This window comes from Anas acuta, chromosome 28 (assembly GCF_963932015.1).
Source record: "Anas acuta chromosome 28, bAnaAcu1.1, whole genome shotgun sequence".
NCBI classification, from domain to species: Eukaryota; Metazoa; Chordata; class Aves; order Anseriformes; family Anatidae; genus Anas; species Anas acuta.
In genome coordinates, this window is record NC_089006.1 from 2,612,859 (window position 1) to 2,637,037 (window position 24,179).

Below are 24,179 nucleotides of genomic sequence, written 5' to 3' on the forward strand. Positions count from 1 at the left end.
TTCATGCAGGTTGTTTGATATGTCCATTTTCTGCCTCAACTTTCTAACACTTGCACAAGATAATAAAACTTGCCGCTCTAGAGAGCTTCAGTGTCTAAGTGGTTGGATTTTGTTTTACACCATGTATTTTGCATTATTTCCCTTATGATAATTTTCTTCTGAGGTGATGTTGTTGTAATAAAACTCCAGAGTACAACTGCATTGAAAACCCACTGTAAAAGAAATCTTGGATTCTGTAAATATTTCAGGTCATCTTTAATGTCGATTGCTACACCTGACCCTGACCCATCAGACAAGGTCCCACAAAGTTAAATATTGCAAGCTGTCTCTCTACCTCACCCAGATACCATGAAATGCCAGAGGAAGGTGTAGATAAGTTAGGAGAGGAAAGATGCAAAAACTCTTATCCTGTAGCACAAAGGATTGCAAGGCAGCATTACAGGTGTGAGGCTGAGCCCCTTGCACGTGCACAGTGAAGGAGCTCTCGGTGCTCACGGATGCACCAAGCAGCTGCTGAGAGAGAAAGGGGGGGTCTGTCAAACTCCAGCTCCAGCTCTGACCCCCTGGTGCAGCCAGCAGCAGGGGCGGGACTGCAGGCAGCCCCTCCAAGGGCGGAGTTTGTTGAGCCTGGAGCAAGTAGGGAGCTCCTCATTCATGCGGGAGTAAAACATCACTCCAGGTATGAGTCTTCAGTGGGAGTTTCCCTATGGGAAGTGCTTTCTTTGATGTGGTATATTCTGGCAATTAGCAGTTGCAATATGGAATGGAAATAAACAGTAACAATTCTTCTGGCAGGCAGCTCAGCCTCTCCACTCCCATTTACCATTACTTCGAACAGGCTGGCAAGTTAACGTTTAAAAGAAAAATAGCCCTTGAGGGTAAATATCAGAGCGAGAGGTGCTGGGGAGCCGAGGTGACAGCGAAGTGTCCCTGCTGCTGTCCCATCTTCAGCCCCAGCACCCAGCTCGGCCACCACAGCCCAGGCTGGCACAGGAGTACCCCATCCCCTGCCTGCCCCATCCAGGGGATCCAGCCTGCACCAATCAGAACCCAGAGCATCCAGCCTGCACCAATCAGAACCCAGGGCACCCAGCTTTCACCAATCAGGAGTGAGGAGTCCAGCCAGCTGCACCAATGGGCAGGCAGGGACTGAAGCCAGGACCCCCGCCCCAAGCACCTGGCTGGATGTCTTCACCCCACCTGCAAGGGGCAGCGTCCCCTCCCACAGGGGACATCACAATGCAGGCAGGACGGGCGTGCTGGGGTAGTCCAGTCATGGGGAACCTTCTGCCCCCCTCTGCTGCCCCATGGCTGCAGTCCTACCCAATGCAGCTCTCTCCTTTCCCTTGGGCATCTCCATATCCCATCACATTCAATAAACACAGTGTCATTTCAGCTGCCACCCACCACCCCATCAGCCTCTCCCAGCATGGGTGGGGGGCTCTAGCTGCAGCCCCACAGCCCCAGCCTTCGCCCTCAACCACAGGGCAGAGCTCACACGATATCCACAGCCAGACTTCAAGTAGCCTAGGAAGTGATGCACCAGAGAGGCATCGATCTGATTCAATGACTCAGGACAAGTGGGCTGATGGAGAACAGTTTGTTTTGTAAATCCACCCATCGCCATTCCTCTGGATGCCTCACATCCCAATTAGGAAAACTAGAAACGGTATAAAGGTTGCAGAGTCTCCCAGGTGCTCCATTCGCTCAGCTTTGCTCTGCTCTCCGTGTTGCCAGAACAGGGAAGGGTAAGTCCATTTCTGCTGAAGGGAGCAATGCTTCTCGAATATTTGTGCTTACAAAACAGAAATGTTTTGGTGGAGTATGCCTGATGGGTGGTGGCTTGAAGGTCAGGAAGGTTGCTTTGGTGAATTTAAGCTTTTTGTGGATATCACCAGAAGCAGGATCATCCCATGATACTGGAAATAGTGTTCCAGGAGGATAGAGATCTAGATGGAATATCTATGAGATAAAAGACTCTAAATTAACAGCTGATTAGCTATCTGGTCTCTACTGTCAGCAAAAGGCTTTATGTGTGATTGGGATGGATGAATAAAAAAGTACATAAAGGAAAGGGCATTTGGTGACTCCAGAGGCTCTGCTTGCAGTGGCACACTGGTGCATCTGCCTGGGGTCCGTGTCAGCAGTGGCTTCCTTTGGGTAACAAGCATGCTCTTCCTTGCAGAGTTCCTGTACAAAGATGTGCTCCCGACAGAGCTCCGGAGGCTGCCATGAGACGTCCTCCCAGTCCAGCGGGTGCCACAGTGGGGGCTCGTGCTGCCACGGGGGCAGCTCCTCCAGCTACCAGGCACAGGGCTCCTCTTGCTGTGGAGGCAGCAGTGGGGGCTCTGCCCAGGTCATTGTGAGCTCTGGCAGTGGAGGAGGGGGATCCTGCTGTGGTGGAGGCTCCTCTGGTTATGGCATGGGAGGAGGGTACAGCAGCGGTGGCTCTTCAGGATCAAAGAGCATTATTGGAGGTGGAGGCAGCGGAGGGTCCTCTGGGTGCTGCGGTGGAGGATCCAGCAGTGGTGGGTCATCAGGAGGCAAGATCATAATTGTCGGAGGTGGAAGCAGCAGCGGTGGATCCTCTGGGTGTTGTGGTGGAGGCTCCTCAGGCTCTGGCATGGGAGGAGGATACAGTGGTGGCTCTTCAGGATCAAAGAGCATTATTGGAGGTGGAGGCATTGGAGGGTCCTCCGGATGCTGTGGTGGAGGCTCCTCAGGCTATGGCATGGGAGGAGGATACAGCAGCGGTGGCTCTTCGGGATCAAAGAGCATTATTGGAGGTGGAGGCAGTGGAGGGTCCTCTGGGTGTTGCGGTGGTGGATCCAGCAGCGGAGGGTCTTCGGGTGGCAAAATCGTAGTTGTAGGAGGTGGAAGCAGCAGTGGTGGATCCTCTGGGTGCTGTGGTGGGGGCTCCTCAGGCTACGGCATGGGAGGAGGATACAGCAGCGGTGGCTCTTCAGGATCAAAGAGCATTATCGGAGGTGGAGGCAGTGGAGGGTCCTCTGGGTGTTGCAGTGGTGGATCCAGCAGCGGAGGGTCTTCGGGTGGCAAAATCATAGTTGTAGGAGGTGGAAGCAGCAGTGGTGGTTCCTCTGGGTGCTGTGGTGGGGGCTCCTCAGGCTACGGCATGGGAGGAGGATACAGCAGCAGTGGATCAAAGAGCATTATCGGAGGTGGAGGCAGTGGTGGTTCCTCTGGGTGCTGTGGTGGGGGCTCCTCTAGCTATGGCATGGGAGGAGGATACAGCAGTGGTGGCTCTTCGGGATCAAAGAGCATTATCGGAGGTGGAGGCAGTGGTGGTTCCTCTGGGTGCTGCGGTGGAGGGTCCAGCAGTGGTGGCTCCTCAGGAGGCAAGATCATAATTGTCGGAGGTGGAAGCAGCAGCGGTGGATCCTCTGGGTGCTGCGGTGGGGGCTCCTCAGGCTACGGCATGGGAGGAGGATACAGCAGCAGCAGTGGAGGATCTGGCCAGAAGATCGTTGTGAGCTCCGGAGGTGGAGGAGGTGGCTCCTCTGGATGCTGCTGCAGTGGGGGCTCCAGTGGGGGCAGTGGCGGTTCCTCGGGCCACACAATCATCATCGGCTCCGGCGGGGGCAGTGGCGGTTCCTCCCAGGCCATGCAGCAGAAATGCCCCATTGTCATTCCCAGCACCCAGGGCCATCAGAGCAAGCAGGCCTGTCCCTGGCCCCCCAGCCACAAGTAACAGCCCCGGCAGCTCAGTGTTCAGCACCAACAGCCATGCCTCTGTCTTACAAGCTTGCTCATTTCCTTCCAGCGTGTCCTCATCTCTTCTCTTCCCCTCATGTACCATCACTATGCTGTGAACTCCCAGAAGACTTTTGTCACCCTTCATTGTAACGTAAAATAATAAAAAAAATACTGCATTTTAAAAGAACTGGTTTTGCAAAGTTGCTTTTATCCTTTGACAGTTCCCCGTTTGCTTTCAGATAGTGAATAATGCATCAAACACATTCAGCTGAGAAATCTGCCTGCAGTGCCAGAACAGATGCATGTTAACAGGTCTTGCTTGAGAGAGATCTTGTTGCTTAAGGAGAGTTTGGTGTCGGTCTTGCTAATAGTGCTCACCAAGGCTGTAACTTAACCTGAGGAAGAGCTCCATCTCTGTTTCCCCTTCCCAGATGAGGAAGCCAAGCACAAGCCCTGGGTTTTGCTGCTGGGATTTCAGTGCAGGCAGCAGCATCCTTTGGAAATACTCAGCCAGGGTTTTATGTTCTCCATTTCTTGAGTTTTATCACAAGGAAACCACGCGTGTTAGTAGGCAACATACAGCAGCATTTGTGCCTAAGTCAGACATCTTCGGAATAGATGTCTTTCGGTCTTGTGTTCAGTAAATTTATGCTAAAGGTTTCTGTGTCCATCTCCCACACACAGCTGATAAGCAGGTAACAACGTTAGGCATATAAGGGTAATTTTCCAGAGGTGATCAACAGTCATGCAAATGCTTGAAGGTTTACAACTGATCAGATTGTGTGTGCAGAAAAATTGGAGAGCTCCCCTTATGCCAGTGGTATCTTCATTGTGACCAATGCCATCCAGGTCAGCATTGCCATGCATGAAGAAAGCAGCTGGGGAAATGAACGGCGGGACCTGGCCAAGCTTCTTCTCTCTCTCCACCAACACACACCAAGGCACCGTCCCTTGAGGTGTTTGCAGTGCCACGACCGAAGGATAACAAAACCTGCCTGCCTGTCCTGAGCACAATGAGTCCACCACACAGAAAAGAACCCAGACATGCCTGTGGTTGTTTTACCCTGCTGGGCAGCTGAACTCTGCCACAACCACTCTCTCACTCCCCCCCCCCCCAAAAAAAGAGGAGTGGAAGAAGAAAAGGAGAGAATTCATGGGTTGAGATAAGGATAATTTAATTAAAGGGAAAAGTATTATTAAGGGAAAATTAATTATAATTAATTATATAATTTAACTAAGAGAAAGGGGAAAAGGGAAAAGGGATAAATAAATCAATAAATAAATAAACAAGCAAAGGCCATGTGTAAGTGCAGAGGAAAGAAATTACTCTCTGCTTCCCACCAACGAGCAATGCTTGGCCACGTCCCTGAACGCACATAGCCGCTGTTCAGGAGGATAGACATTTTCACAACAAGAGCCCACTCCTCCCCTCTTCTTCCCCCTTCCACCTTTTATTGCTCAGTGTGACACGACCTGGTATGGAATATCCCTATGGTTGGTTTAGGTCGGCTGCCCTGGTGATGTTCCTTCCTCCTCTCCCACCCACCCCCAATCTGCTGGCTCTGAGGGGTTGGAGGAGTCCTGATGTTGTGCCAGAACTGCTCAGCAGCAGACACAACACTGGTATGATACCAGTGCTGTTCTAGCTACTACACATGCAGAGCACAGCCCTGTACAGGCTGCTGCCGGGAAAGTTAACTCCATCCCAGCCAGACCCAGACATGGCAGAGCAGGGTGGCCCAAATTTGTGTCAGTCTCCCCATTAAGCATTTTGCATCCCACCTGGCCTTTACCCAACATATATATCATAACAGCTCTTTAACCAGAGGGGTTTGATGGGCACCCATCCTGCAGCAGTGATTCCAGCCACACTGTTCCTCCACGTGGGCTGAGCAGCACACATGTGCATGTGTCACAGGCTCTATGTTTCCAGCCATTGCATGGGGTCTGTGTGCACACAGGTGGCACGGTGCTTGCAGGAGCACTTCTTGCCACCCCTGCCAAAAGCCTCCACAGCTTTCCCTCACAGCCTGGGTCCTGATGAGCCACAAATCCTGGATGCCCCTCTGTGCAAGTCCCTGCAAGTTAAATCCAGGGATCAAGGTGTTGTGATGCTCCATAGCGTGACACCCACACTTCACGGCTGAGAGCCAAAGTTGCTGTGAGACTTTAGCTTTCCCTTCGGTGACTGGAGCAGGGCTTAAGCTACTGGAGGGAGTCCAAAGCAAAATGCAAGAAACCCCCTGCACTCCTTTGCCTGGAGACAAGGCTGATGGTCCTGTCCCCATGCCACCAGAGCTGCATGTGTGCCCAAAACTATGTTCATCACGAAAGGGCTGGGCAACCTGTTGCCACCGTCATGCATCCTCTCAGCTAAAACCACCCAATTATTCCTTCCTCTACTCCGTCTCTGTCAGGGTGGATGCTGCTGTCAGCCTCCAAGCATGCATGACGCAGTGGAAGGATGAAGGTGCTGCAAAGCATGGCAGCCCGCGCTGCAGTTTACATGCTGACAAAGTGTCATTCTCCAGAAAAGCACATTTCACAGCAAAACATACAGATGCCCTCCTAACCTCAGCTGCAGGGGGGCTGTCCAGCAAAGCAACACCTCCAGAAGATCACCGGAGACAGAGGAAACACTCAGTGTGCTGTGCATTTCCAAGGGTAGGGTCTTGATGACCTTCAAATGAGCTTTTGCAGAAGGAAATATTTCAAGACTTTACCGGCCCTGATCACTCAGCCCAGTGATCAGGGCACCTGGGAAGCCGGAGCTGAGCACAGACCTCCCCCAGGCCCCTCAGGACTCTGCTCCAGCACATCCTTTGCCCTCATCCTTCCACCTAGCCCTGCCTAGCTGCAGCCCCCATCCCTTAGCATCTGCTCTGCCTCCACTCTCTGATGAGCACCCAAGAGGCTGCAGACAAGGGGAAAGGAGTAGGGAGCCCCCTCTTTGTCCTGGGGGTCAGACCCCCAGGAGATATTGACCCTCAACATATCAGAGCAAGGCTCCCGGAAGTTAATCATTAACTAAAAATAGCAACTATGGTTCAAAACGTAATTGGTACATCATTGATCACCTCTGTATCACCTATCTGCAGCAAGTGAGTCAAGGGAGGCAGGTAAAGCCAGGCTCGGTAAATAAATCTATCAGCATTCCTTAGGGTGTCTCACTTCCCTTAAGAGCCCCGTTGGTTCGATATAAAAGCTAACGTATCCGACAGCTCCGCATTCGCCTACCTCCAAGCCTTGCACGCGTTTCCAGCTGCACGGAAGGTAAGCCTCTTGACAAGGGAACTTTCCCAATCCTTTCTCAGAGAGGACGCTCTACCTGCGGTCTTGGAGCATGCTTTGAAATGGGGAACCGTGCCAGCTCGACTTCAGTTCTACAAAACCTTTCTGGTGTGCCTGCAGGACTGCCTCCCTTACAGAAGGGGCTGTAGCTGGCACCCTCAGGTTACTCAGCCATGGCCAGGTTTTTGATAACCGCAGGTTTTAGCAGCTTATAAATCCAGAAGGATTTCCAGTGGGACTACGCTTTTCAAAGAATGACGGCTCTGAGCTTGTCTGAGCAAGCACGCAAATCTCTGGGGATGTTCTCCATGTTCCTGCGTGCGGCATTTTTCTGTACATGGTGTGATCAGAGGGACAGACCATAGGAGGTTATCAGTGCAGGTCTTCCCTGCTGTCTCTCAAAGGAGAGGGGATTTATGAAGCTGACATTGAAATAGGACTGGAGAAGATGAGGCAGATGGGATAATGCAAGAATTTGGGTTTGCCGTGATACCTCAGCAGCATCTCTGAGGAATTCCTGAATAACAGCTCTGTTCTTTGCAGGGTCGCTGCTCAAAGATGTGCTCCCGACAGAGCTCCGGAGGCTGCCATGAGACGTCCTCCCAGTCCAGCGGGTGCCACAGTGGAGGCTCGTGCTGCCACGGGGGCAGCTCCTCCAGCTACCAGGCACAGGGCTCCTCTTGCTGTGGAGGCAGCAGTGGGGGCTCTGCCCAGGTCATTGTGAGCTCCGGCAGTGGAGGAGGGGGATCCTGCTGTGGTGGAGGCTCCTCTGGTTATGGCATGGGAGGAGGGTACAGCAGCGGTGGCTCTTCGGGATCAAAGAGCATTATTGGAGGTGGAGGCAGCGGAGGGTCCTCTGGGTGCTGCGGTGGAGGATCCAGCAGTGGTGGATCATCAGGAGGCAAGATCATAATTGTCGGAGGTGGAAGCAGCAGCGGTGGATCCTCTGGGTGTTGTGGTGGAGGCTCCTCAGGCTCTGGCATGGGAGGAGGATACAGCAGCGGTGGCTCTTCAGGATCAAAGAGCATTATTGGAGGTGGAGGCAGTGGAGGGTCCTCTGGGTGTTGCAGTGGTGGATCCAGCAGCGGAGGGTCTTCGGGTGGCAAAATCATAGTTGTAGGAGGTGGAAGCAGCAGTGGTGGTTCCTCTGGGTGCTGTGGTGGGGGCTCCTCAGGCTACGGCATGGGAGGAGGATACAGCAGCGGTGGATCAAAGAGCATTATCGGAGGTGGAGGCAGTGGTGGTTCCTCTGGGTGCTGTGGTGGAGGCTCCTCTAGCTATGGCATGGGAGGAGGATACAGTAGTGGTGGCTCTTCGGGATCAAAGAGCATTATTGGAGGTGGAGGCAGTGGAGGGTCCTCTGGGTGCTGCGGTGGAGGATCCAGCAGTGGTGGGTCATCAGGAGGCAAGATCATAATTGTCGGAGGTGGAAGCAGCAGCGGTGGATCCTCTGGGTGTTGTGGTGGAGGCTCCTCAGGCTCTGGCATGGGAGGAGGATACAGTGGTGGCTCTTCAGGATCAAAGAGCATTATTGGAGGTGGAGGCAGTGGAGGGTCCTCCGGATGCTGTGGTGGAGGCTCCTCTAGCTATGGCATGGGAGGAGGATACAGCAGCGGTGGCTCTTCGGGATCAAAGAGCATTATTGGAGGTGGAGGCAGTGGAGGGTCCTCTGGGTGTTGCAGTGGTGGATCCAGCAGCGGAGGGTCTTCGGGTGGCAAAATCATAGTTGTAGGAGGTGGAAGTAGCAGTGGTGGATCCTCTGGGTGCTGTGGTGGGAGCTCCTCAGGCTACGGCATGGGAGGAGGATACAGCAGCGGTGGATCAAAGAGCATTATCGGAGGTGGAGGCAGTGGTGGTTCCTCTGGGTGCTGCGGTGGAGGGTCCAGCAGTGGTGGCTCCTCAGGAGGCAAGATCATAATTGTCGGAGGTGGAAGCAGCAGCGGTGGATCCTCTGGGTGCTGCGGTGGGGGCTCCTCAGGCTACGGCATGGGAGGAGGATACGGCAGCAGCAGTGGAGGATCTGGCCAGAAGATCGTTGTGAGCTCCGGAGGTGGAGGAGGTGGCTCCTCTGGATGCTGCTGCAGTGGGGGCTCTGGCGGGGGCAGTGGCGGTTCCTCCCAGGCCATGCAGCAGAAATGCCCCATTGTCATTCCCAGCACCCAGGGCCATCAGAGCAAGCAGGCCTGTCCCTGGCCCCCCAGCCACAAGTAACAGCCCCGGCAGCTCAGTGCTCAGCACCAACAGCCCCGCCTCTGCCACAGCACCGCTTTCCCTCCCAGGCCTGGCTGTTTGCCAGCCTCCTCTCAGCGTGTCTTCTTCTCCTCTCATCCCTTGGTGCTGCCTCCCCGTGCCGTGAACTCCAGGATCATCAGCCTTTTGCCCTGCTGCTGGCATTGGGACATCTTTGATCAGACACCTGCTTTTTCAAAGATCATGTGTAAAGCTAATAAATGTAATCATATCGCAAAGCAGACTTATTTTGCAGTTTCTTATTTCTTGTATTCTCACCCAGCTCCTCACTTTCTTGGCAGCTAGGATAATATCTGAGGAGCCATATGCCACCTCTCTGTGGAGGAGATGGTCGATTCAGCAGTTCTTTGCCACAAAGTGAGCACTAAAGCCACCCATCTCACAGCCCAGGCCACTGTTGCACCTTTTGTTTCCCCTAGGCTCCAAAACAGAGCAACAGCAATGCCTAAAACACCAAGCATGCACATCTCCCTGTGTCCCTGCAACACCTCGGTAGGGTGCTTCCCCCTCCCAGCCATCCCAGACCCTAGCCTCCCCCCCAGGACTGCAGAATGTGAGGATGCTCCCAGAGCAATGCAGATCTGTGGGAGGATGCGGCTGAGCTCCTCAGGTTTGCTCCTGAAGTTCAAACACCAGGGATGAGCCATGCTAGCAGCTGTCACCACCCAGAGTGGCTGATAATTCCATGCCAATGTCCATGTCTTTGCTCTTCCCCATTGCTCCCAAAGCTCAGAGGGGTTCTGTGCAGAGGTGGGCCTCTGTGCTGGCTGAGCCAGCCCTGGGCCAGGCAGAAGGAAATAAAGCCAGCAGCACATCCCTTAGGCCACTGAACACACCGCAGCACGCCTCCAGGCCTTAATCCCTCCTTGCCCAAGCTCTGGAAACCTTCTACTAAATGCAATACCGAGCACAGCAGCACCACCCCTTTGCTCTGCTTACTGCCCGGTAGATTTGGCCTTGAGCCAAAGCTGGTACTCAGCGTCCCCAAGGGGAAATACCTTGGGGCTGAGCAGACTCTTGCCAGAAAGAGCCAAGCTGGGGCACCAAGGGTCAGGTAGCACCACCGGCATGGCCCCCGCACAGCCCCCTGAGGCCAGACAGAGCAGCCTCCCTGGAGGCCCCAGTACTCGGTGGTCTTCCCAAACCAGAGAAAGGGCACAGACGGGTGAACGCAGAAGGAAGGCAGCTGGTGGGTTATTCCTTCATTTGAAGGGTAATCCTGCCACAGAGGATTTAAGTGTTAGGACATTTACACCTTTGCAATTCTCTCCAGGGTCCCTAAGCTTTCCCAGAGTATCTGTAGCATCTTCACCAAATACCCAAGCTGGCCGCTTTGCTTTGGACAAGCTCCTGGTTCAGAAAATTCCCCTACAGAACCACCAGTGAGATGTTGGAGGGTGCTGGGTGCAGCCTTGGATGAAAACATCCCCATGCCTTCCCCTCTCTGAGTACCCCTTTATCACATCCGCCTTGGCAGTGATGCTGAAGCTGGACCCAGGCACCACCCCCCTCTGCCCCACACTCACCAAATTCTCATTCTCAGCATTTCCCTGCACCCACGCTGCCACCCACCTCCCCCAGTGTTTCTGCCTCGCTGGGGACAGGAGCCATTCTCCTCGCTTGGGGCAAGAGCACAGGAATAGGGTCATTAAGCAGAAAATAGGATCATTAAGCAGAAGTAGCAATTACCGCCGCATGCAGCACAGTGAGCAGTACGAGGGAAAGATATTGATCAGTTGTCATGAGTCAAAGCAAACACTGAAATCAGTGTTTGATTGGTAAATAAATCCTTGCCATTCCTTAGGGTGTCTCACTTCCCATATATGCTAAACGCCATATAAAAGTTCCTGTGTGTTAAAGCTCCTCATTCAGTCAACTTTAATCTTCTAAATGTGTTTCCAATGGCTGACGGGGGTAAGTCTGCTTTTTCTTCATCTTTATGATTGCATATTTATGGGAGATAGATAGCTTCATTTGAGATCTTGACCCCTGCTGCCTGAGCACCCCTAGCAAAGTTCTTGGGGTCTGTATGGTTTATTCCTATGGCACAGGCTTTATTACACTCTCCCTTGGACCACTGGGAAGCAAAGTAAAGTCAGGTCACTGGAGTATGAGCTCGAGCAGGCTGAAAACCCAGCTGAGTCTCTAGCGGGATCAGCAGAGGATAACTGGCAGAGTCTTTGCAGCTTTCAACATGTTTGAGAGATATTTTTTATATTATTTAATAACAAGCCTACATTGTACTTCCTAGTGGTTACGTAGGAAACCTCCCATGGCTGGGCCGTTCACCTTATCTAAAGCCCACTGGGGACACTACGCAACGGCTGCAAAAATGCAAACGGCAACATCACCTTGCATGGAAATCTTGATCCCCTGCTCTTACAGCACTTTCTAAACAGAAGCAATGATAATCCATGCTGTCTTTTCAGATCATCATGAAGATGAGTGGGGGGAACCGTAGTGGTTATTAGAAGTTAAAAGAATGTATTTCAGATTCTGATTCTCCAGAAAGACAGCCTAGAGTTTAGAAACAGAAAAGCTATCCCAGCAACAGTCAAAATGCTCTTGTATTTGAAGATGAGCTGAACAGTGTTCTGGCATTGCCCCAGGCCCTGGAAACACCTTTCTGACCACACTGTCTGCAGTTTCCCTGCCTGCCAGGGTGCAAACCTGAAGCAAAATGAGGCAGTGAAGTTTTTCTTTTTCCTCTTTCAGATTTTTCACTGTCTCCGAGGGAGATGCTCCCGCCGGAACAGGGGCTACAACAATGACATCCCCTCGCACTACGGAGGATGCCAAGGGTGCTCCTCAAGCATCGAGGGACGGGGCTCCTTCTTCTTGGGTGGGGATGGCTCCATCACCTGCAGCCGGGAAGCTTCGCCCTGCCCAATCATGCCAGCATCCTCCACCTGCAGTGTTTCAGCGGGGTACAGCTGTGGCGGGGACGGGGCTGTTATCATAAGTAGTGGTGACAGTGGGGGGACGTCCGGCTGGAACACTGCAGGAGGCACAGTCCCAGCCTACAGCACCCGGCGGGGAGCAGGATATGGCATCGAGGACACGGGACGGAGAATGGTTGGCAGCTCAGGGGGTGGTGGAGGATCCAGCTGCTACTCTGGGAATTTGGGCATCGGTGCGGGAAGAGGCTCCAGCTATGGAGGCTATGCATGCCACAGAGAAAATGCTTTAACCGCAGGTGGGAGCAGCGGGGAATTGGAGTTCTCTAGTGGAGCATCAGGCTATGGCAGTGGGGAGTTCTCCAGCCCAGAGCTGAGCTCTGGAGGTGCTGGATCCTCCCAGGCCATGCAGCAGAAGTGCCCCGTGGTCATTCCCGACATTGAGACCCAACAGAGTAAGAAGAGCTGCCACTGGCCCCCCAGCCAGAAGAAATGAAGGACCCAGCAGCCGCCCCTGCCCATGCAGACATGCCCTGGATGTGCCACGCTGAGGCTTTTCCCATGGACCGGGAGCTTTGAATTCCTTACATCAGCCTGCACTTGTAATGCTGTTGGGAGCACCGCTGGGAAAAGGGCTTCATGCTTTGGTGGTTGGTTTGGCTTCCTCCTTTTTCTCATGGCTTGGGAAATAAAGCCTCATTGTCTGTGGGAACTTCAGTATCAGGATGGTTTCTTTAGTTTCTGGCTCCTTCATTCATAGCACAGGCAGATACTCAAAGAGTCTACTTGAAGATTTACTTTCCCCTACATATGACATATGTTTCACAAGAAGACCTAAATGTACTTTAACTTTAGTACAAGTAAAATGCACAGCTTTCACCAGCAGGAGAAGCTGCTCCATGTGGCTCTTAGAGATGCTGGAGCTCCCCCCAATGCTTTCTCCACCAAGAGGAACCGCTCTGCCCTGCTGAGCCTCGGCAGGGGAGCGCAGGCCAGACCCTACAAGCTACGTTAAGCAGATATGCAAAACGCCCAGGTGATTTCCACCTGATTATTATTTACAGCGTGACCTTGGGAGTGCAAGGCTGTTTACTTGGAAACAATTACACGGCAGGCTCCCGTCCCAGCGAGATTGCAAGAGATGTCGTAAGCTGGAGCACGTAAACGTTTGCTTGCACCAGCAGCATGAGGCAACTCGAACAAGCTGGTTTCCTTCCTTGCAGCAACCTGCTTCATGACATTTTTTGATAGGATCAGGCCCTAAATTACGTGGAGGTAGAAGATGGTTCCTCTGTGCTGATGGGGCAGTGCGGGGGAGGCTCGAACGCCAGGTCCTCCTTGTGACTTGATATGTGCCAAAAGTTACGAGTTTCAGGATTGTTCTCTGGGTTTTTGGACTCCTCCAAATGTTGGTAACAGAGAAAAAAACACCCATAGATCTGTGCTCACTTAAATTTACAATTCTGCTGTAAAATATTTTTTACCATTGCTTCTTTCAGTCACCTGGGAGGATTTTGAACCTTTCGCTTCAATAAATAACCAGAAAACTTTTCCCTGATGTTCATAAAACACCACACCTTACAAAAACCCAAATCCCCTGAGCTCCAGCCCTCTGTTCAGTGCCATGACAGGTATTTTCTTGCTGTAATATGTTGTAAGACTGGAGACCTGTAGTGCAGGGAACATTACACAACATTTTGTCACCAGCCATAATAAATTCCGTTCTAAAATTAGTCATCCTTATCATTTATTTGCATCTACTTATATTTCTAAAATCTACCTCTTCATTATTGATTTCTATTATTTTCCCTGCTTCACCTTGTAGGATCATAGGTAGTAAAGAACTCAGAAAGCTCAAACAACTTCTGAGAGACTTCCAGAAGACCCAGTAAAACCTGGAGTAATAAAAAACTTTTTGGATATTCAACTAACTGACAAAAACAAAAACAAAACAGAAAAAAAAAAAAATTCCACTAACACCACCCCCCAAAAAATGAAATAATTGAAATGTAGACCTGTTATTCACTGTCCCACCCAGCTCATTCTTAGAGGCTCATCTCAACAAGCACAGCACGAGCTTAGGCGCTAACCAGGCTAGATGATATAATAATAAAGCAGCCCCAGCAGAGGAGGATGCTTTTGCACCCAGAGTTTGAGCACAATGCTGCTGGGCCTGGGGCTACATCCCTTTGGACCCCTCCATCCCTGGGGCTGCTGCTCTTCGCATGCCAACATGCAGGGCTTATCCCTCCAGCACGAAGCTGGGTGATGCAGAGGCTGGGTGTAAGAGCAGGCATGCACACTCGTGCGTTTGCACTTGCACGTTTCCTCTCCACTCTAATCACAATGAGGGAAGAGAGATTTGCTTTTCCTGGCTGCAGGTCTGCGATAGCATCCCAGAGCGTGTTGGCGCCTGCCAAAGCCCCTCTGCGTCTGTTTGTAAACAGGCACAGCAAATGGTAAACATGGATCTGGCATCTTGATGAAAGCCATGGACTGATGCCTCTGGATAGAAACTAAAGACATTTCTTTACAGATAGCATGTGGGAGGCAGCCCTCTGCTTCAGAAGCTCCGTCGATCTCTGCCCACCAAAACCTCACAACTCCTGCGTCTGCAGAAGGAGCTAAGATGCAAAATGAGCAAAAACACTGAGTGAGCACTGCAGGAATGGCACAGTCTAATGGGAGAGAAAAGGAGAAATCAGGGCTGTTGCAGCTCAGCCCTGGGCCAGGAGCTGAGTAATTATCTGTGACATACAAAGCGGAGGTTGCACAGACGATTGCAGCGGAGCCGGGCATGCAGCAGCCCGCTGCTTTGCACCGCGGGGGGAGCTCAAGCCGGGCATCAGGTGCAGGGTCATGGTCCCTGCCCTCTGTGCTTTCCTCACAGCTTACTCACAAGCAAGGTTTGCCCCATCGGCAGCTGTAGGCGTGTGTTTCCTGTCACAGACAGTGGCCACTTCAGGTAAAGGTGACCAAAAAAAAATAAAATAAAATAAAATATTCAAAAAACGGTCATTTAAAAGTGCGATTTTCTTTGATGTTTTTCAGCGTTGGCCAGGAAAAATGTCAGCAATGAATACTAGTGGTAAGTGTGTCGATGCCAGCATAATGGCTATAAACATCAGACTTGAAGGGAGAAAGACAAGTAGAGAAACCACACGGCATGTTGGGGGAATTCACAGGTACAAGGCAAGGCTTCCAAAAGTGGCCAGCATTTTTTCTGCCCAGCTCTGATGGGGCACTTTCCAGTTGTAGCTCTCAGTGCTCTCCCCATGCCCCCATCTTCATTAACCATGTTTTATTGCTACAGAAAATGACACAGGCTGAGAGAGCGGGAGTCAAGATGGGGACCTTGGCTGCTGACCCACACCGCTTGCTGGCACCTCCAGATGTCATACAGGTGAAGGCACCTTTAGAGATGCTTATAGAGGATGTGTGGTGGGGACTTTCTAATAGCTTGCCATTACTTATGGCTGGATAGTGGTGGCTCTTGCACGACCCTGCCAAAGCACTGAGAGGACCTCTCCTCCCCGCCAGACTTAGGGCAAGAGGTTTCAGCAGGGCAGAAACCCAAAAAACGCCACCTTTGCCATCCATTTTGCAATATAAAACTCATCCGGGCATGACGGTGAGACAGCCAAGCCACCCACACGGTTTTCACTCTTCGTGCATTACAACCCGTGTGGGGCAGGGTGGCAATTAAAGCTGTGTAACACAAGGAAGACAATCTACTATATGACAAGTCAATCAAAGGAACCAGGCTGAATAAGCTTTTGAAGGTGGTAGATAATTAGGGGTGGGGCTGTTTTGTAAATACGTTGGTCATTTTTCCCCAGGGGTTATTGCATTTTCAGGAAGAGAGCTAGGAACCGTATAAAAGTTCTCAGATGGGAGAGCAGCTCATTCACTCAGCTCCACTCTCTCTTCACAGACTTCCCAGCCAAGGTAAGTTGTTGCTGCATGGCTAACATTGCATTCCTAGGAAAATCTGCTAAAATTAGATGAGATATGTTCTTACAGAGACGGCTTGGTCTGCAGGTGCTGGGATTATGGCCAGCCAAGTTCTGCCTCCCTGGCAGGGGCAATTTGCTCCATCAAAACTGGTCTCCAGACTGCTGATGCTAAGTAGCAGAAATATCAGATGTGAATGTATTTGGGTTGCTTCAGTGTTCATGATTTCTAGTATTTGAAGGACAAACTGGAAACAAAAGAGTAAAGAAGGGGATGTGGAATGAATGAGAGATGGCAGGCTGATTTTTCAGAAGAAACCTTCAGGTTCAGCCAGGGACTCTAATTGCTCTTATGAACCTGATTCCTTTACCTAACTGTTTTAGAATATGTAAATCTTCAGGAGCCGTAGGTATTTAGCTGTCATTATAGACATTTAGGAAATAACTGAGAAGGCAGATTTAACTTATGAGAGGAAGTAGCCTGAAGAGCCTATGGATCTTCCGAACTGCTGAAACATCAGCTCCAGGGGCTCGGTTCCCCTGAAGGGGGTCAGATGTGCCCACCAGATATTCCTCATGCTCTAGGAAGTCAGGCAGCAGTGAGCTGTGGGTGTGCAGGGAGCAGAGGGTGAGGAGGCCAGAAGGAGGGAGGAATGCATAGGAGTTTCTTCATTTTGGGAAACTGGCTTTGAAAGTGTATTTTGCTGCTACTCCAATACCAGCAGTCCCAGCTGAAAATTCATTGACTGTGCCTGGGAGCCCAATTTCTCAGACCCTTGTGCCCCAGCATAGACTGACAGTGGGCAGTGCATTCGCTCCTCCCTTGCACAGCTTCTCCCAGGACATTTTGCACGAGTGCTCGTGGGATGCATCAAGGGAGAGCAGGGAAATGGAATGTGGAGCCAGGCAGAAATGGAGACTGGGGCCGTGGTGAGGGCATTTTTCTGGTGCCAAAGATGTGGGAACGAAGCCCCAAGGTGGGCAAGCAGGATGGGTGGGTGGGCAAACCCTGCCTAGCCCAAGCAATCTCGTAAACACACCGAGGAAATCTGAATGCAAAGCAGGGTGTGGAAAGCTTCGTGCATCTAACTACGAGGGTTTTCTCCTCCCCAGGCTCCCCGCACCAATCAAAAAATGTGCTCCCGTGGAGACAGAGGCTGCCACAGCAATGAGAGCTCCTCCTGCCACAGCGGCAGCTCTTCCTGCCATGGCTCCGAGGAGGTCGTCTGCCACGAAGTGAGCGCCGTGCAGGACGTGACACCAGTGGTGGTCCTGCAGCCCCAGGGCCCCGTGGTCACTGTGCCCGGGCAGGGTCCGGTGGCACCCGCCCCCTGCCAGCAGCAGCAGCAGCAGATCAAGCAGCCAGTGCAGTGGCCCCCACAGCAACAAAAGTGAAGGGCCGAGGATGCAGCGACGGTCAGCCGGCTGCGGGGCTGCGCTCTCCCCTCGCCTCCGCAGGGTGCAGCCCTGAGCTTGGGCAGGTCCTGCCCCTTCCCTCCAGCGCAATGTGCCTCTCCTGCTCCTGCGACGTGGTGTTAGCACGTCCGAAATGTGATTTGCCCTCTTGCGAGCAAGTATTTGAATCCATTAATTTCCTGCTTCTGTCTCCAGTAGCAAAAATGTGATATATATTAAAACCTAAAGCTCACAAAATGTGCTGGTGTCCTGGTGTGTTTCCAACATTACTGCGTTTAGCATCATTTCCAAGCTCACCTTTATGAATGAGAGCTGCCTTTCACAGCCTGCAGACAGCTCCCCCCCTTCCCACGGCACCTCCCAGGCAGCAGCGATGTGCTACAGCTCCGGTCCCCAAACCTTCAGCACCTGCCAGGCAGATCCAGGCACTGGGTTGGGCAAAACTGTCTGGGGCTGGAGTTTAAGGTCACCCTTGGATCTGCGATGCCAGACCCTGAGGCTCAGACTCTTGGCGCATTTTGAAAGAGCAAAACCTAAAAGCAGAGCCTTGGATTTGCAATGCTGAGTCCTCCATACACGGCTGCCAACCACAAAAGCAGACTCCTTCTAGGAAACCTGAAAGTCACTGATGACCATAAACAAAAGGGCATAAGGAGAGGGAGGACCCCATTATACTTAATCATCCTTCTGATCTATTCTAGATATGGAACATGGGGTTAGGCAGATATTTTTTACAAAGTAACTTTACCTTCCTTGAAAATGCCAGCAAGGGCCCATATTGCCTAGATGAAATATTGGCTAATTGAAGAAAAAAAAAAAAAAAAGAATTTAAGTCAGGCCATATGCTGCAGCATTGACTCCCATTGTGAACTCCAGACCTGTAACCACCACATACTGGGGAGGAGGGAGGAATAAAAATGTTGAGCTTTCCTAGCAGGTGTAGAAGAAGAAAAACATAAATAAAATAATATCAAATGGAGAGATGTCCATAAAAATCAGCAGCTGTGTTTCCATTTGCACTATCCGCAGCGTGTACCAGCACAGAGGCAGATTGCTGCCTAAACTCGTGCCTCTGTGGGATGAGAGCAGTATGGTGTGTAATGTGCTAGATATTTAATTAGCGAAGGGTTTGCACTGAGTCTTTGAAAGAAACGAGAAACTTATTATTAACACTTGTTTTATTATAACTGTTAATTAAAATAATAAGGTGCATGGTTCCCATATGCGAGGGACACAATTGCAGATGGAAGGGTCAGAGACGTGCAGCCCTGTACTGGCAGGAGTCATTGTGTGGTGCCACTGACTGTCCCCATCCCCCAGCCACCGGGTACCTGTCTCCCCATGCCAAACCTACCCTACGGCACGCAGGACGTGGAAACCAAACCAGACAGGAGGTTCCGGGCTGGGCCTGAGCCTAACTGAAAGCCTTTGAGGGAAGGGGAGATAAAATCTCCTATCTTAGTTCTTTTATAGCAGTCCAAGTTCTCACCTACGTGCCTGACTAAGCTGCAATGCTGCAGGTTGTGTCATTCATTTAGGGATGAGTCCAGGGAACAGAGACAGCAAATCTCACCTTAGCTGGAGTTTTATTATCTCATCTCACTCGACTGGGAAGAGGAGCCAGAAAGCAGATTGCATAAATTCAACAAGAAATTGTCCTCACCTCCCTCCTGCTGCGATGGCACCTGTGCCAAGAGCAACCTCCACAGGGGATATTTTCTGGATATGGCCTTGAGCCATCCAGCAGAAAAAGGGGGACAAGAAATGGGTTGCAACAAGCAAGTTAAACCCAAGACAAACATCAGAACTGTGAGAGATGAGGAGGAGTGCCCCCGGACCACATTTCTCAGCATGAACCACAGCTATGGGATCCCACGGAGCTCATGGCTGCCTCCAGCTGCATGCCCAGCCCACCACCTCCTACCAGGTTGAGTTCAAGCTGAAGAAGGATGCCCCCCAGGGGAGCACACCATTTCAGGCCCTGGATACTCATGCTGGAATGGTCACCTGGTGCTGGATACATGGAAATCTCTTTCCACATCATTTTTTTCTCTACTACACTTAGAGATAAGCAGGGCTACCCAGGAGTAGAGGGCTTTCCTACAGTAAATTGGGACTTCTTTTTGTCCTTGTTTTATCTCTGTCTGTGATATTATCTTCTAGATGACATGTTAGAAATTATATAAAAGCTTAGTCCAAAAACCTCTTTATTATCATTTTCAATAATTAAATGTGATTAATCAGTGAAAAAAAAAATAAAAAATGAAATAAAATTTAAAAAAAAATCAAGGAATATTCCTTATAAAGTATCTCTCACCTGAACTATTTAAAGTAAACAAATTGTTTGGATTTAGGCAGAGCCAAGTAAAGACGTAGCGGGTAAAAACAGAGCTACAATCTGCAAATAAGTTTCCATAAATGATCCAGATCATCAGTTTAATCACATACCTTACTGAACAACAGGGGTACGGTGTGAGAGGTAAAGCCAAACTGAAGAGAAGGGGCTGAAAGAGGAGACCTTTACAGAGAAAGCAGTGATGAGGCACTGCAGGAGCATAGGGGCTCTGCTGTCCCCTGACCACAGCCGTTTTTATTTGCTGCCCTTGCTTCCTGGTAGCTGATTCACCTCTTTTATTTTACCATCTGGTCTCTTCAATATGACAATAGATTTACTGCCACACGTGACCAAAGGTTTCTAAAGGCATCACCTAACTACAGCCTAAACAAAACATTGCAGCGAAGTATTTATAGGTTCATTCTGCACATTGTGATACTGAGGCACAGACACAAATAGGCCAGTTTGAGGGATCCCGGTGAGTCAGGAGAGCATCACCCAAAATCAGTTGTGCCTGATGTCTAATCCCACAATGCCATCCCTGTGCTGACACATTCTTGCCTTTTATGTGAGAAGAAAATGTAATTGCTGGGTGAAATGGGCATGACCTGTATGGGGACATGGGAAGGAAACCTGGAGTTCACCTGTGATTCACATGAAACTCCAGACTCGAGAGCATGTACTTCTACCGCAGTTGGCTGGTTTGTTTGTTTTTTCTTGAGCTACAGCCCTGTCTAATGCGTATTTCCACAAGAACTGCAGAACTGAAAGCAGGGCAACAACACCAGGAGAGTGCTCTCCAGCTAACAGTTCATATATCATCTTCAACATTCCTTCAATATAACTAGATGATCTTCAAGGTCCCTTCCAACCCAAGCCATTCTATGATTCTGTTATTGTATGATTCTATGACCACTGTGAAGTTTAAGAACTTCCACCTTATGCTGGAGGCAGGCACATGGCTCACCTGCTTACAACCTCAACTGGTAAAAATTTCCCAAAAGTAAGCTAAAGACACATTTAATTTAAAATGTTAGGAGGAAAATAGGAATAAATTAAAGGACAAAGGAAAACAGGAACAGAGAGTAACTACACCTCTGGGAGCATGATCAGGACTTAAGAGTGGTGGGTGCACCTCAACACATTGTGCCCCAGGCACTCCATACCACTACCATTCACACAGTATTGCAGAATTAGGCTAAGGCAGCATCTACAAGAGGAAAAAGAACCTTTGATAGGACATACCATATAGACAGGTTGGAATTATCCATGAGGGACTTACGAGGGCTAATTCCGAATCTCTCATTAAAGTTTCCGGTTCCATTGAGCAATTCAGTTAGAATATTCCTGCCCTAAACATAATCCCCATGAGTTCCCATTAGTAATCAGTTTTCTTCACACACAGGTGTGATGACGTTTAACTCTCAGTCCATGTGACATCCCGGCATAGCTTGAAGAATTAGTGTTTCTGAATTACAAACACCTCTTCCGCTTGATACTTGCTGTCCATGACCAGATCTATTAGTATCTTCAGTACTGGCGTCACTTCACGCAAAATACCTTCCAATCTCTTTCATAGGGAGGTGAAGGAATTAAAGCACTATTAATAACCTATGGGACAATTAAAATGCTAAAAGCACAGTGCATCAAAGGGAAAATGTCGGAAGCTGAATACAGTGGATAAAAATGGGCTGGGATATGTAATTAGGTTACACTTGCCAAGAGATGTCTCATGTCCCAGATAACCCTCTGGAACAGTATAAAAGCTCTCTCATCCTGGTTTCCTTCATTCGCTTCTCTGCTCCTATACACCTTCATTTCTGTTGCTGAAGGGGTGAGTTTAATTTTTCTGTTTCTCCTGAGTTTCTCTACAATACCATCTGCTTTCATAGAAGCTCTGGTAGAGTTGGAGTATGATACCTATTTCTTCCCCCTGGGCCTTGGATATGCCAGTGACCAAGTTCTTGTTATCTATGAAAGAACATAAATGCTAAGTGGGATGTAGTCTTCACAGGAAGAGGCACAAAACAAAACAAAACAACAGAAAGATTGGAAAATACCAAGAGAAGAGGAGAGTCAGAGAGCTTTATGGAAAGGAGATTTCTGAAGTTTTCAAAGAAAAGGCACTGGAGGCTCTGGGACAGCTTATGGGCAAGGGATAGTTTGAGTAATTTTTTCTCTGAGGAGAAAATGGCACCTGTAAAAGGTCATTTTTTTAGTGGGGGATGTAAATCCTTTCCCAATACCTAAGCAGCATTGAAATAGTCTTCTTATTGATGAAGATGAAATTAGGAAGAAAATTGGAAGCTCCAGAGCAAATTAAGGCAAGCAGGTAGGAACTTGCACATTGGTGACTTCTGTATCAGTATGACAGTCTCTCTCTCTCTCTCTCTCTCCCTCTCTTTTTTCCCCACAGCTTTGCCGACTCCCCAGAAAGATGTGCTCCCGTGGATCCTGCCACAGCCGCGAGACCTCCTGCCACGGCTCCCGCTCCTCCTGCCATGACTCTGGGTCCTCCTGCCACTATACCTTCCAGAGGGAACCTGTGCCACAGTTCCCCTGCGTGACACCATGCTGCCCCCCCGTGCAGCGCTACTGCCCCCCCGTGCAGACCTATTGCCCCCCTGTGCAGCGCTACTGCCCCCCCGTGCAGCCCTACTGCCCCCAGTACACCAAGAACATCTGCAAGCTGCCGCCAACATACCCCAAGTACTAGTAGTAGGATCCAGACACGGACTCGCCAACACCAGCTGCCTCCTCCTGCGGATTCTCCCGATGCCTAAAGCTCAAGTCGCCATCTTTCCATTCCCATTTTTGGTTTATGTGAATCCTTAAATACCTCTTTTGTGATTCGAATTTTCTTCAAAATATAAATATGATCTCTTTCAATGTATTTAGCACGCAAGACCCAGTCTTTGTTCTTCTCTAAAAGGCTGGGAATGATTTATTCTAGTAGTGGCTTAGATATGATATTTCTGTGTCATCCTCCAAAGGTGAAGATAAGACAATAAAATTTCATTTCCAAATATAGAAAATGTTTATGCTTTTTTACTCACTACATTTTTACATGAGAATTATCTTTACCTCTGTCTTCTTAGTCACAGCTCCTTGTTCTTCTCTTCTCAATCACCACAAAATGCCCACATCCCAAAGTTTCAAAATGAATGAAAGCCAGTCATTCCAGACACAATTCTGCAGCAGACAAACGCATTTATGTACAGCATACAGGGAGCTTGTCTGCACCCTGGTTAGCCTGGGACTGTCATTCTCACTTCCCCAGTTCAGCAGTGCCACATACTGTGTTTGTTACTCTGACTCAGAATTGCAAAGGTTTTGAGGTGTCTAATAAATGCAAATAGGCACCTAGAGGACTTCTCTAACCCTCCTCTTTCACTGAACTTCAAATTACTGTTTTCAGCAAATATTGCACACACTTTAAAATAAATGTGAAATCTCTGTCTACTTTTTACAACCTAAGACAATTCTTATCTCCTCAGTCACCAGCCCATCTAGCTGAGACATCTATTCTAGAACAGGATTGCTCGCTTCCTTCTGCCAGTTCCTCTCCATCAGTTTCACAAAGAGCTCCACAATTAGCTTCAGCCTAAATGACTAACTTCTAGTAGCTACACTGGGGTGAAATTAATGCACCCTGCAAGACAGAGAACCAACACAAGGGTCTTCCCAAAGTATACTGCTTTATCAACCTTGTTGAACCATTCCTACATTCCTTAGAACTCACAGTGCTGTGCAGAAGGCTCCAGATGAGATTTTCTTAAACAAAGGCAAGCTTATTTTTTTGCTGAATCATGGCTTGAAAAATAAAAAATAATTAAAAATAAGCAGTATATATAATATTATTTTTTTAAAAAAAGATAAATCCAACCAGAACATGGAGGTATGCTGTCCCGGGATGTGTTTTCAGGTTCAGAATGAGTTAGCATCTCAACAACACTGACAAAGTAGCAAGATTTTTTTTATTTCTTTTTTCATTTGACATGAAAATACACTTCAAAAGGCATCTCTACAGGGATAGCTGCCAATTCATGAATTCAGTAAGCAACTTTTCAGACCCTCTTGTTCTACTTGCAACAGCACTGATCCACAGGGTGCTCCTGAGGGTTCCGGCAGCTCCCACCTGGATAAAAATCACAAGAAAATAACAAATACCCATTTCATCATTGTAAAGTCAAGTCCTAGGCTGCTGTAAGAGAATCCCAATAGTAAAAGGTGAAGCACTGCAATGAGTTAAAAACTACAAAACTGCTTAAGTAAGGCAGAAGCCTGAAGCAATTGGGGATCTGAAAACAGGGGGCTAGTAGG

General features: G+C 49.7%; 4 protein-coding genes across 4 annotated transcripts; all 4 read left to right on the top strand.

The window, feature by feature from the left end:
- Positions 1–2,190: 2,190 nt before the first annotated feature.
- LOC137845717 (loricrin-like) lies at positions 2,191–3,936 on the top strand. Its single transcript, XM_068663139.1, has one exon. It carries the CDS (start codon positions 2,201–2,203, stop codon positions 3,707–3,709), a length of 1,509 nt encoding a protein of 502 aa, XP_068519240.1. The 5' UTR covers positions 2,191–2,200; the 3' UTR covers positions 3,710–3,936.
- Positions 3,937–7,455: 3,519 nt separating this feature from the next.
- Positions 7,456–9,216, top strand: LOC137845430 (loricrin-like). Its single transcript, XM_068662591.1, has one exon. It carries the CDS (start codon positions 7,564–7,566, stop codon positions 9,214–9,216), a length of 1,653 nt encoding a protein of 550 aa, XP_068518692.1. The 5' UTR covers positions 7,456–7,563.
- Positions 9,217–9,582: 366 nt separating this feature from the next.
- On the top strand, positions 9,583–12,703 carry LOC137845432 (uncharacterized). Its single transcript, XM_068662592.1, has 2 exons — positions 9,583–9,612; positions 11,971–12,703. The coding sequence occupies exons 1-2, from the start codon at positions 9,583–9,585 to the stop codon at positions 12,646–12,648; spliced, it is 708 nt and encodes a 235-aa protein (XP_068518693.1). The 3' UTR covers positions 12,649–12,703.
- Positions 12,704–22,285: 9,582 nt separating this feature from the next.
- On the top strand, positions 22,286–22,627 carry LOC137845484 (putative small proline-rich protein 5). Its single transcript, XM_068662689.1, has one exon. It carries the CDS (start codon positions 22,294–22,296, stop codon positions 22,570–22,572), a length of 279 nt encoding a protein of 92 aa, XP_068518790.1. The 5' UTR covers positions 22,286–22,293; the 3' UTR covers positions 22,573–22,627.
- The last annotated feature ends 1,552 nt before the right edge of the window (positions 22,628–24,179 follow it).

Bases quoted from the DNA above. Each gene is read 5' to 3' on its own strand.
- LOC137845717 (XM_068663139.1), top strand. From the start codon at position 2,201: ATGTGCTCCCGACAGAGCTCCGGAGGCTGCCATGAGACGTCCTCCCAG.
- LOC137845430 (XM_068662591.1), top strand. From the start codon at position 7,564: ATGTGCTCCCGACAGAGCTCCGGAGGCTGCCATGAGACGTCCTCCCAG.
- LOC137845432 (XM_068662592.1), top strand. From the start codon at position 9,583: ATGGTCGATTCAGCAGTTCTTTGCCACAAA. The intron at 9,613-11,970 runs GTGAGCACTAAA...TTCCTCTTTCAG, and splicing joins CAGCAGTTCTTTGCCACAAA to ATTTTTCACTGTCTCCGAGG.
- LOC137845484 (XM_068662689.1), top strand. From the start codon at position 22,294: ATGTGCTCCCGTGGATCCTGCCACAGCCGCGAGACCTCCTGCCACGGC.